The sequence below is a fragment of the Grus americana genome, chromosome 1 (assembly GCF_028858705.1).
Source record: "Grus americana isolate bGruAme1 chromosome 1, bGruAme1.mat, whole genome shotgun sequence".
Taxonomy (NCBI): domain Eukaryota; kingdom Metazoa; phylum Chordata; class Aves; order Gruiformes; family Gruidae; genus Grus; species Grus americana.
The window spans coordinates 32,900,721-32,914,100 of NC_072852.1; the positions used below are offsets into that span (position 1 = coordinate 32,900,721).

Here is a 13,380-nt window from a genome sequence, read left to right on the forward strand (position 1 = left end):
CCAGTCCATGAAATCTACTTTTGAATTGTGAGGTTGCCTATGAAACTTAGGTACATGAAGGTGATGTTAGCTGTTCTGGGAAACTAGGTATCCAGTTCTCACCTGATGACCAGGCAGACCTTAGGTGGAAAACAAGCTAAGACATGAGTTATACCTCCTCCAATAGGTACACTCAGAGTATGTCTGACACACAAAAAATTAAGCATATAAAATAGGTTATCCAGTGGGGTTTTTTTCATAGCTGATTTGTAGTTAAAGTCTTCAGCTGGTGTCTTGTGGTTAGCATCACAACTAGAGACCAAATATTCATCTCCTTTTTCACATGAGGGGTTTCCTGAATGTTATCTCTTAGGAGTCATCTTAATTACCAATTATAATTGTCATTCATGTGTTCTCAGAAGTCATGTTGTAGGTGGATGAGTATCTTCCCACTGTCTAAAGCTCCATTATAATTCAGATTTAACATATATCAGCATTTCACCTGTGTTCCCCAGAAAACCCAAAGTTGTTATGTATGTAGACACCTGCAGTCAGCTGCATGAGTCAGTTGTCTTCTGCAACATGGAGTCATGGTTGGACTACCCACCCAGGAAGCAAGAGGCACTCAGTCCAGATTATTGTCCGTACATATCCCATGTTCTAGAAGGGTGCCCTAACCCTAGTCATGGTGTGCTGAGACCACTTTCCACTTTTTCATTGAATTGAACCACTGTTCTGCTGGAGATGAAGGTAAGCATGGGGGAAAAAAAAGAACAGCAAGCAAGAGGAAACCTACTGGTTACCGAACTCTGCAGATGGTAAATCCTGTTGGATTCTGGGCCTTACTCCCACAGCCAGTTTTAGCTTGTATCCAGTGATGGTCCCATGCTGAAGCACTGGTGTCTAAGAAGCTTCATCTAGAGCCAGCTTTCTGCCCTTGACCATCTGAAGGCTGCCTGCTTTTAATATTGCTGTATTGTTGTTCTTGTGACTTTAGCACTGATATTGCAGAGTGGTGAAACTTTGCAGCAGCAACAGAGAAAATGGGATACAATGGGATCCGATAGCTAGCACACCCGGGGCAGGGGTCAGTTGACCTTAAGCTGAGTTGAAGTCAGAAGTCCCAACCTTTGGTCTGATTCTGTACATTTCTCTTGGAAGTTCCATCATTGTTCATATGGCCTTATCAGACATTTTTTCAAATTTTGAGTTCCGACATCTGTGTTTGCCTTAATTTCTTTCTTGTTATGTTATGTATAATAGTGTTCTAATCCATGTATTATGTTTCTGAAGTCAAAACTGAAATGTTTCTATTGTTCAAAAAATTCAGTGAGTTTTCTTTCTCAGAGAATCTTTGCAGTGTCATTCCAGCTTCAAAATATATGAGCTAGTTTGTGGGTATTTTTCTACTATTAACTTCTAAGTTTCATAAATCCTTGCTCAGAATATCTCCATACATGTTGACTGAAGTGCTACAGTAGAGGGCAGACACCTAAGGAGAATAATTACTCTCTGTTGCACTGCTCTAGGACCTCAATATAAGCTCTTTCATCTCTGTATGGGAAAAGGTGATGCAGGAAGTTTATTTTCAAAGAATGCTTCTGGTCAGCCTTCAGATGCACTGATGAATGACATGATTTTGGCCCATTGAGTGCACTGTCTAACAATTGTGGTAAAGACTTTGTGGACTGAGAAGGGAAAAATGAAGCAAAATTAATTACAGCAGATGGTCTTCCGTAATTTTATATTTTTCAGTATTCCTAGGCCTAGGAAATCAGCTATGGTTTTAAGAAATATTTTGGATAGGTACCTTTAATGCTCATGCTGAAAGTGGGAGTCATTTCACTTAAACTTTTACCAGTTAGAAGCTAGGTAGATGATCTAAACCAGCAACTGGATCCCCTCCATCGTCAGTGAAAAGTGGCAAGATAAATCATTCTTTGAATGAGTGTCCATGTCTCTTCATCAGATGTACAAGTTGCGTAGGTGACCAGCTTTAGGCAGATCAAGATAATTTAGGCCAGCCACATAAATTTTCTCTTCTCTCTGTTTTGCAAGAATATCTGTCTCTACACATGCACATGGACCCATACACTTGCATAGAGTGTCTGTGTTACATCTCCACTATCACTTGCTCCTTAAGAAAGCCCTTTTTGCTAGCTGTAGTACACAGTCAGTCTTGGTTTCTTTCTGTGGGAGATAACATGATGTGTCTTGCACTGAGTTTGGATGAGGAACAAGATCTTAAAATGTTTTGGTAGCAGATAGGCTAGTATTGCAGATCTGCTAATGAAAATGGTGTATTTTTAAAGGAAGATGCTGTATTTTTAAAGAGGGTAGGAGCAAACCGTAGAAGCAAACCAGAAGAAAATGGAATTTTAGTTCAGTGTTTTTACAATGCACATATGCTTTCTGTATTATAAATATTTCATTAGAGATCCATTTGTTTAGTTGGCTACAAAAAGTAATGTTTTATCTTTTGCCTCTTTAGCCTTTGTCAAGAGAATACCACTATGGCAATAACTTTGGTTATATAGTGGCTTTCAAGCCATTTGGTGAGAAGGAATGGAGAAGAGTTACAGTTACTAATCCTGAAATTGGCCGGTACGTCCACAAGGATGAATCAATGCCACCTTCGACCCAGTACCAAGTAAAAGTGAAAGCTTTTAACAACAAAGGGGATGGACCATTCAGTCTCACTGCTGTCATTTATTCAGCACAAGATGGTGAGTAGACGTTCCAGATAAGTTTTACACTGAGGGCCCAGATCAGCACCACTGCCATCAGTAGAGACAACCTGGTCCTTGACGCTGATTAACAGAGCAGCACATGCCTTCAGCAAGGAGGGTGTATATTTGCTCACACAAAGCACTTGCGGTTGCTCTGAATCAACAACTGCAGACTGCTTTCTGTGTGATGCAGAGCAGTTGGTTGTACTTGCTGTCCCTGAGCAATACGCAGTAAAAAAAGAAACTCTGATCTTCATATTGGTCGCCTAAAACATTTAGATTGTTATCCAGCAATGTCTCTGTGATCTCAATACATGTATTTGACATATGTGTAATTTTTTTCTGCTTAACGGACCACACTAAAGCCTATTATTCTAGTAGATCACTATCAGAATTTAGCCGAAAATTGTGAAGGAATGATAGTTCAGTTCTATCTAGTTATATTTCTAGCATGTTTAGAGTCTAATATAAATTATCCCTGCCACATTCTTTATTCTGGTTTGGATGTTAGAGCTATCAAGTGAATAATTTAATGAAAACCTCTTTGACATTTCATCAAAATCCTTTTCTTAATTCTTACTGGAATTATTTCACATGCTGTGATCTTTGTGATTGAAGTTTAAATGACATTTCCAAACAGCAGGAGAGAGAAAGTATTAGAAGAAGGTTTACCTTAAATCAGAAGAAATATATACAACATCCTAATTGCAACATAATCATTCGAGCCTGTTTTAAAAAAATGCGGTTCATTAATTTCTGCCAGAAACCCACAGAAGAATTGCTCATATTTTTCTTTTCATAGAGCAGAATCTCCTTCACAAAGTCAACAGATCCAGACCAAAGAGCCAAGAGGAGGGATATGATAACAAGGCCACATTCTCACACTTCCGACTCTGTTCTTTACTCTGGGTACTCTATGGGAGATTTATGTTCATGATTCCCATTAGGACTAATGGGAACTTTGCACATAAATCGCCCACACACAGAGAAAAGATGAAATAGTTCTTTTGTTTCTTACAATAATTCAGGATTCAAGCTAGCAACACTTAGCTATCTGAAGAGGTTAATACTAATCCTTTTTCTCAGAAAAGTGTACCTTAGGATATTGTGTTCAACAGCAGCTACAGCAACAGAACGGTTGTTTCTGCAGTTGTATAAGTGAGTTAGTAAATAGCTATGGTGTAATAAAAGCCATGTCTGCCAAAAAAACATTTCAGTACCCATCCTTTCTCAGAGACATTATTGACAGCTGACTGATAAGCTCCCACGTGTTTATATTAGGATTATACTAATCATGTCAGGGATGGGAGTGTGTTCATCTAGCTCTCTAAGTTCACAGACATGGCAGAGCCTAGTAGCTCCAAAAGATAGATGAAGAGCAAATGTGCGGTAGTGCCAGCTTCCAGATAAAGAACTCTCTTCAGTAGCTGCTTATGTTCTAGCAAATCCAGACACTTGATAGAAACACTTGTGCTTAAATGATGCCAGATCCAGGCAGCAAAAGGAATAGAACCTCAGTGAGCCTACTTTTCTTTGATTTCAAGCACAAGAGTCACCAAAACAGTCAGATTCAGGGTGCTCCAAAGCTTCCCAGTAGTGCTCACAGCTCCTGTGCAGAGCTATGACCCTGGCTACTGACCATATCAAAGCCAGGAACTTCAGGGTGGGCTAGAAGTAATTTTTCTAATAGGTGTAATGAAAGTTATTCCAAAGAACGTTCTGCAGAGTTTTCTGCTGGCGTCAGGACTTGTAGAAAGTCACCTCAGTATCTTGTAGCATGCTCACTGGCTCCCAGCCTTAACTTTGTATAGTTAGCTTAGAAGATAATTGTGTGATGACCACTGTTTTCAGTGAAGAGAACATATTGTGAAGCCCACTTGATTGCTTCTTTTATTGGTAGAATTACTGAATTAGAAGTCTAGAGAAAAGCAGCTGATGTCATCTTTCTGGCTCAAGAGAGACTGCAAAATATTTATAGAACATAAATGCCAAATAGGGACATAAATTATTTGGAGCTCATAAACAAGCATAAGCAGATGAAATATTGTTTAGAGTATTGTATCAGCAAAATCCCTGACAGTTGGAACTTTTCAATGTGAAACATTTTGGCAAATTCTGTAATTGATACAATGGAGAAGAGTCTGGCAGTGATTTGGGAATAGACTAGATGATCGCATCTATCTGACCTGTACTTCTGCACGTCTGAATCAGCAAGTGATATTACTACTGTCAGACAACACAACTTCGCAAAGATATTAGTGAGATTTTAAAGCAACATGGTCATACAATATTCCATATGGATATGTATAAATATACATACATAAATATGACAGCATTTCCACCAAGTTGTGTATTTTGTAATATATCGATGTGTGTCTAGTTGTAACTGTGGGCATCTCTATTCACTTTAGTGACTGGGGAATTTCTGTGTTCCCACATGTTTTAAGCCAAGTTCCATATCTGACAACTACTAGTCATACCTGCCATTGCTAGTAGTGAGTAATGATTGCTAGTAATGAGTTCATAGGCCTCTTGCTTATCTAAATTCCTGTCATTGTGAAAACAATTTTGCAATAATGTATCATTTTTTAATTATACATTTGCATTATTAACAGTCATTGAAAGACAATTACAAAAGGTAACTTTGCATATAAGAGTATTTTGTTACCTAGGATACTTTTCATGAGAGATGTAACTGTTTTTTGTCTTAACAGTGGCTGTTTTGATGCATAGTTGACTGGATGCCCAGTTAGAAGATTAAGTGTATGAAAACTTTCCTCGGCTCAGGCTGCCATGCCTGTCTGTTGCAACTTGTTTCAAAAGATTCGCGACAGAGAACTGTTCTTAGCTTGGAAAACTTTATCTTTTATAGACATTGCTAAATGTATGCCTTTTTAAATTTTTTACCTCACTTAAAATGCAAGTGACAGTGAAATCAACAGCTTCTTATAATTAAATTAGAACTTAATATTCTAAGCCTTGAATGAAAGCATATCACATTATAATGGTCTGTATTCTGCACTGGCTTTGTGATGTATGCCTAATAGAAGGATGCTCTTGGATTATTTCACACTTATGTCCAAGTTTATGTGTGCCACTGGCCAGCTCTATATTTAGTATCTAGTCTCATGAAAACTTTGTATCATCATGACTAAAAGTGACATGCATATGAATATTTGTGTGTACTTATCTTAAAAAATCTGATTTGCATAATCTGTGAGTCTTTAGTAAAAGATCACTGGATGCTTCATTCTATTTATCAAAGCCTATTTTTGATTTACACAAATTTCAGCATGGAATCTGTTGAAGAATAAAAATACATAGTCTGAGCCAAGTAATAGAATCATTGCTTTGTTTTTATAGAGGCATTTCCCATACAGATCATCACTGAATTTAAAGTTTGCTCAAGCAAAAACAGATTAAAGACTAACACGCTTGGCCCCTGATACCAAGAAAATAACACAAAATACAAGCAAGTATAACAATATCACTGGATGAGATTGGATGTTTAACATGTGTTTCATCTTTCAGCCCCAACTGAAATACCTACAGATGTGAGTGTAAAAGTTTTGTCATCTTCTGAAATGTCTGTTTCTTGGCACCATGTTTCTGATAAATCTGTGGAAGGATATCAGGTGAGTTTAGAGGTGACACTGTGTATCTTCTCATTCATTTAATTTCAGTAGTAACGTGCAAGTATAATTCCTACCTTAGCATTCTATCTTAGGGTTCACTTTTTAGGTGTTGTTTGCTGTACAGATTTCACATCCTAAGAAACAGATTATTTTTGGCGCTATGTACTTCATTACTAAAACATATTAACAAAGGTATGTGCTCACTATTCAACTGAAAAAAGGCATCATTATTTCATAAAAGAATCTTGTCTCTTTATGTTATGTAATTGAATGCCTATCTCTGCCTTCTCAAAAGATATTGAGATCAAGTTTTAGGTGTAATTGTCAACATGGATATGAAATTGTAACTAATTCATGGCCCATTTAAATTCTCAGCAGTTTTTAATGTAATTCACCCACAAATCCTATAGTAAGTGGGACTACTTGACAAATGCCCAGAATCCAGTATAACAGAGACAGTGCCGTTGTGCAAACTAACAAGATTTTGTTCATGGTTTCTATTCTCCATGTGAAAAAGAGCTTCAAGGTACGTTCATCTGGTCCAAGACTAAGTGGTACTACCAGTAAAAATTGTTCTTGTCCATTTAGAAAGATGACAACGGCCACAGGGTGGGTGCCGCCAGAAATGGCCACGTAGCACTCCAGCAGGGAAGTCTTAACATCATCCACGCACAGGGGATGCTGACAAACTCTGCAGTGTACAGCCAGCTTACTTTGGCTGCACTCCAGAATAGGGATTTGGGCCTTGGTTAGTAACTTGCTTTGCGATTTAAGTTGTCGGCTACTTGATGGTAGCTTCTATGTTTGAAAATGAGCACATACAAATGTGGAGTAACTTCATACAATGTATTTTTATAACTGAAATCTATGAATAAATGTTCTTTTAATTAGTAGTAATTTTTCTATATTTCCTGATCTCTGTTTCTGTCTCCATGACATTTATGTAATACTTTTGGGATACTGTAACAACATCATAGCAAAGATCTCAACAGGAACTAGCAGAGTGTCCCATATAAAGCCTGATTCTACACAGTACGCACATAAAGTTTTAAAATCACAAGCAGAGGACACTGGCGTCTGGAATTAAGACACTGACATCAACAGCAACTCCTAATTTACTAAAGCAGCCCACTGGTTTGGTGTTTCATAGGGATTGTGCAACTGGAATAGGATAGACAAATTCATGGTCGTAACTGAGAGCTGGGTGGAGTGCCCAGAGCTGTGAGCTCGAGCCAGGCAGCCGTGTCGCCGTGTTGCGCTCCTGAGCGGGACAGTCTGCACAGAAACTGGGCGCGAACCTGTGCACCCTGAATAACCAGAACAGAGGCTCGGCAGGCACACGCCGGGGGACTTGTGGGGGTGCGGAGAGAGCAGCAGCAAGGAGCACTGGGAGAGGTTGGGATTGCAGTGGTGATAAAGCACGGCAGTGGATGTTGAGAGTTGGAATGGGGAATGGGGTAGGAAGGCTGGAGGTGTAAGGATAAATGGGGAGGAACATGGTGGGAGAACATTCTGATAGGCAACTCACTTTTGGCCATTTTTTTTTTAATTTGACTTTACTTTACATGAAGCCATCTGAGTTGCTGTCAGGGGACATCAGGGGAAGAAAGCAGGGGAGAGGATTCAGCAGGAAAGAACAGGTTGCACAGGAAAGTCAAAAGAAAAAAGGAAAAAAGAAAGAAGTTCTTTTGTTTGGGCTGAAAAGAGAATAACTGCTGTTCTGACGGAAGGTGGGAATGTGTGGAGAGCTCTGTTACACAGAATATAGATGTGCAGGGTGTGGCCTTGTTTTGATAGCTGGAGTGTAACTTCATCCGCTTATTCCTACAGAAGTACTACACTTCCACGAATCCAGTGTGAACTGGGTGGCTTGAATATGTACAGTGAACCGGGGCATTAGAATATGAATTTCTTCTCTTTTTTTTTTTTTCCCTCTTTTTCTAAAGCAACCTTCTAGTTACGAGGAATGTGGAAAAAAGTTCCCACCTGGCTACGCAATAAACAGACTGATAGGCATGAATTACTGCCCCACGGAGCTCAGTAAGGTGTTAACTCTGAGATCTTTTTCTCTAGAGTAAACACCAGCTCTTATTCTAGTAGAGGGGAAAGCAGCAAAGGGCAAGCCTGTGCTTCTACACTGAGGGCAAAAAGAAAGTCTTGTGCTCCTGAAGATCGGATCTCCCATCAGTCCTGAAGAAGCCATAGGACAGAACTAAAATAGAGAGGACTCCTCTGTAAGGTCAAGGCCATAGATAATTTTTGTGAATTTACAATGCAAGTTGGGGGAGAAGGAGCACTAAAACTACATTATAAAATTCCAGTGAATATGTCCGTGAGGCTCTGTCTCTATTGGCATCAAGAAATATTCCAGGTTTTTTTTTTTTAATTACTGCTCAGCTGCAACACAGGTTAGCAAAGTCCCTCATTCACCAGAACACCTTCTCAGTTTCATTTTGGTCTTTATTATTACCCGAAAATTGCGTAGCTGACCTTTTAAATGCTAGAGTTTAAGAGGTGGGAGTACCCTGAGCAAAGTATCTGAAGGTATTTCACCTGTGACACAGCACTTTTCACACCAGGAGGAGTCAGATTTTCTTGACACTAATGCATACTGTCAGGATGACTGTTTTCACGGTGATGAGTGTGAGCTGATACGTTTTGCCATTACAGAGGAGTATCCTCAGCTCACACTTAAAGAAGAGATAAAGTATGAAAACTATCTCCATCCAAATAGAGAATTTAAGATTTATGAGTTCTTACAATAGCCTGCTAAAAGCCACAGCTCTTCAGTGCATGCACCAAAGACACTATCCATATTTCCTGCTCCTTCTATGCAATAGACATATGTTCATTTTATTAAACAAATTTATCCCTACTCACCACCATTGTCCCTTGTTTACTGAAATATGCTATTAGTAATCTTTCTTAAAATGAGTAAAGTATCTCTTTTATGTCTCTCCTATGTAAAACTTTTATGAATATGAGAGCTGTTGTTTAATGACACTTACAGAAACAACTTCTGATGTATTTCAGTATATTAAAATTTGAATAGAGAAGAGTTTTTTTGCCTGATTTCAGCACAGAGGGCTGTACATATTCATGATGGCTAAGGCATTCCTTCCCACAGATCACTGCTGGCTTATCTCCTGCAACAAACTCTAGAGCTGGGGTGAAATACCCTCTTGTTTCCCCTGGGGATTAATTTCCTATGGCTTACTCTAACAAGGTAAATGCAGAGCACCAGGAAAAAACAGCCAGTCTGAGCTCTTGAAGAAAAAGAGGGAGGGCCTACTGAACAAAGTGGGGAAATGTGACTTCTTGAAGCAATGGGGCATTTAATTCTAGATTTCACTTCCAAAGAGGCACGAGAGTGAAAGAAATTTCCAAGTTATTTCAAGAGACTTTTAAATTATTTAATAGTAAGTGAGAAGAGAAATGCAGGAATAGCGTAAGGAAGATGGTAATTTTTCTTAGCTCTCAAGGGAGTCATCTTATTTCAATTTTTTTCTTTTCCAAGAGTTTTTACAATGATCTACACATGTATCTATGACTGTATATTAAATGAAGAGGTAAAGAAGAACATTCTGAGTGTGTGACACACAGCTCACACACTGCAGGAGTAAAGTCCACAACATAGCAGCCAAGAACAATAATATTTGGTATTAAATTTAAATTAATTTTTAAATTATATTACTTCTGCCTGTAATGTAATATACTCTCAGTGAAGTAATTTGCATTTTCATTCATTGTTCTCACTTGTCTTGTTTGATGCTGTATATTACTTGTTATATTACACCCTTAGCATCACTGTAGTGCAAATGAGCAGTAGGATTGTAGAAAGTTTTGCAAGTCAGAGGTATTCAAAGGCTTCCAGCATATGCCCCATGATTAACAAAAGCTTCACATAAAGTGGTTTTGCCATCTTTAGGTAAAGCAGGTACTTAATTAACATAATAGAACATACGAAAAATGAATTAATTAGTCCTCAATGGCCAGTTAATATCAAAAACAAAGCTACCATTGGTCCTGTCATAGCTAATAAACTTTTGCCTGCCTAGTACTTCACAGACATCCCCTTGCTGCAGGCTAGAAACTTGTTTGAACTTAGGGACAGAGATAGACATGATATCCTCTAGTTCCTGATGTGCAGGCCCTCTCACACTTGAGTCAGCCACTTATAGTTAACAGCTTATGGTATACAGCTGGTTGCATTCAACAACAGCAGTTTATCTACAACAGTTTGTTAAGTGTATTCATATAAAAAAAAAAATCTGACTTGAAGATCACAATCAGACCTTCAGCTGAAATGACTGTGACGGTTTCAGATCCACGCCAGTTTGAAACCATTCATCAAGTGGAGGTTACCACCCTGCTGGAGCAGCCTGCAGGATGGATTGGGTGCACATTCCTCACTCGTTCTGGGGCAAAGGCTGTTGACTCAGTAAAATAGCCACCTTGATAAGCGGGAATTTCATGAGTGTGAGTGCTTAAATTACAGTAAACTGATATTTAGGACGCTAGTGGATTAACTTGTAAAACACTGTGTAGGGCATACATTTATCTAACTAAAACTTACCTGTTTGTCCCTGCTGAAAGCCATGTATGCATGCTGTGTTTAAAAATAGGAGCCAGTTTAGCCTGCAGATACAATGTGATTCTCTCTGCACCAGGGAAGAGTGAGAAAAGCCATTATGACTGTCACATTTATAATAATCAGAGTAGGAGTAGCCTCTAACACTGGTGGGGCAAGACTGACATAACAAACACTGACAAGAGACTTTAATATTTAAACGAGAGTAACCTCAGTGTAGTGATATTGGCTGTTACCCTTTGAAGTAGGTGAAGATAAATCCTCTACTGCACCTCTCCTCATTCAGCCAGTATGTGCTCTGAGGTGAAAGAAAGAAAGAGTTTTATTAAAGATTTTAATTTAAATATGAACAAGAGGAAATAGAACCTTGCCAAACAAGGGTTATACTCATAAATTGTAAAGAGGAGATCTGTGGTATTAACACCTTGACCAACTATCTGCTTTTCTAACCTATTCCTTAAATGAAGTTTCCAAGGAAAACTAATGTCAGCAGAAGAGAAGATTAAAGCGGTTGCTATTTAAAAGATAAAATAACAGGATACTCGATGTCACCAATTGAATCTTACGAAGCATGATTTTTTCCTAGACCCTGAAATTACCAACATTAACCTCTTCCTATAAAGATTTCAAAATGTCCTCATGTAGCATACCTGAAAATCATTATGAAGGCAGGCAGAAGCTGAGCAGGAACACTGAGTAAAAACACTCAAAACCAAAATGTGATGGGCACAGCTTTCCACTCTTTCCAGTTAGTGCAGTAATTTAGTCTTACCCAAACGGTTATAAACATGACAAAACCCAGAGACTGGCAGCGTTTTACTCTCACTTGCATCTCACAAGGCCATGAAGAATAGGACCCTGTGCATGTGACAGACCCTATGGTATGGCATCACTCCAGGGGAATTACTCTCTTCTAAACTGGTGCTTTGTAATATGCAATGAATTAAAGTAGAATGGAACAATTTCTTGGAAAAAGAAAACTCTCAGAGTTAATTGACTTTGGATTTTAAGATGTTACAAGCTTACATTGGTGCTTTTCCCATAGTTTAAGATTTTTCAAGTTCTTTCTCAACTACTTTGACAAATGTCCTTTGTACTGTGAAATCTCATTGAATTTAGTCAAATTTAGAAAATGGTTAAGTACATGTATCTAGACCTGTACATACAGATAACATGGCTGAATACTTTTCATTCCCTTGACAGAAGTACGAAAGTACTAAATTTGTAAGACATTTTAAACAAAATATTGTGAAAACATTAGCAGAGTTTAGTCTACACTGTAGTGTAGGAGAACAATATTAAAGTTCAGAGTGAAATACTCAAACAAAACAGCAATAAGAAAATAGTCCTGTTTTCTGAAAGCAGTATCCATCTCCCAGGCTTCTAATGACTTAGCTGAGAACAAGTTAAACCACTGTGAGAAAAGGTTTCATAATAAAATCTGAATTTGTTTCTATTTCTTTATGTCTGTATGCAACTTGGTTAAAATCACGGCCTGTAGGAGGAATTCCATGCTATTGCTGTTAGATTTCTTTTACTTCACTTATTACCCAAAGTATATAGTACAGAAATACCAAGCGTACATAATTTTTGATAAACTTTCTTTTTGACTAAATATGCTAAATTTAATCATTCAATTTATTGCTTCCAGATTCGTTACTGGGCTGCTCATGATAAAGAAGCAGCTGCACAGCGGGTACAAGTGAGCAATCAAGAATATTCAACCAAACTGGAAAACCTGAAGCCTAACACTCGCTACCATGTAGATGTTTCTGCCTTCAATAGTGCAGGCTATGGACCTCCCAGTAGAACCATCGATATTATTACCAGGAAAGCACGTAAGTAAATGGAGCATTAGGTTGCGTGTAATGTCATGTACTTCATTATTGCATGTTGCATCATGTCCATCATGTCTTCAAACTTTGCTTCTCATTCGTATACCCAGTGTTCTCCCTTTATGTTGTATTGGTTCTTGGTCTGAAAAGTTCTACAAAGGCTCTACTTCCTCTCTTTTGTTGCCATAAACAATGTGGATATCTTACGAAAGTTGGTAAGGAGACACAGAGTATAGGCTCATAGGATAATTCAGGCTGGAAGGGACTCAGAAGGTCCAACCTTGTGCTCAAAGCAGTGTCAGCTACAAGCTCAGACGGGGTTGCTCAGGATCTTGATCCAGTTGAGTCTTGAAAACCTCCAGGGACAGAGACTGGACAACCTCCCCTCTGGTAAACTTTTTTCATTCTCTGACTGTTTTTCCTAGCATCTAGTCTGAGCCTCTTTTAATCAAGTTTGTGCCTTTTGTCACTCATCCTCCTGCCATGTACCATTTTGAAGAGCCTGGCTCTGTCTTAATAATATCCCTATAAGAACAGACAGGTGGCTCTTAGGCCCCCTCCAAAGGAGTTCGTTCTCCAGGGTGAACAAGCCCAGCTCTCTAAACCTCCCT

The 13,380-nt window shown here is 38.7% G+C and overlaps 1 protein-coding gene across 4 annotated transcripts in view; it reads left to right on the forward strand.

Moving 5' to 3' along the window:
* The window catches only part of CNTN1 (contactin 1), a 263,603-nt gene that overhangs the window by 227,740 nt on the left and 22,483 nt on the right, over positions 1 to 13,380 (forward strand). For all 4 annotated transcript variants that reach the window (XM_054811869.1, XM_054811813.1, XM_054811784.1 and 1 more), the window contains 3 exons: positions 2,471 to 2,705; positions 6,240 to 6,343; positions 12,586 to 12,772. In XM_054811869.1, coding sequence (XP_054667844.1) covers positions 2,471 to 2,705; positions 6,240 to 6,343; positions 12,586 to 12,772 — 526 coding nt within the window. The remainder of the gene's footprint in view (positions 1 to 2,470; positions 2,706 to 6,239; positions 6,344 to 12,585; positions 12,773 to 13,380) is intronic.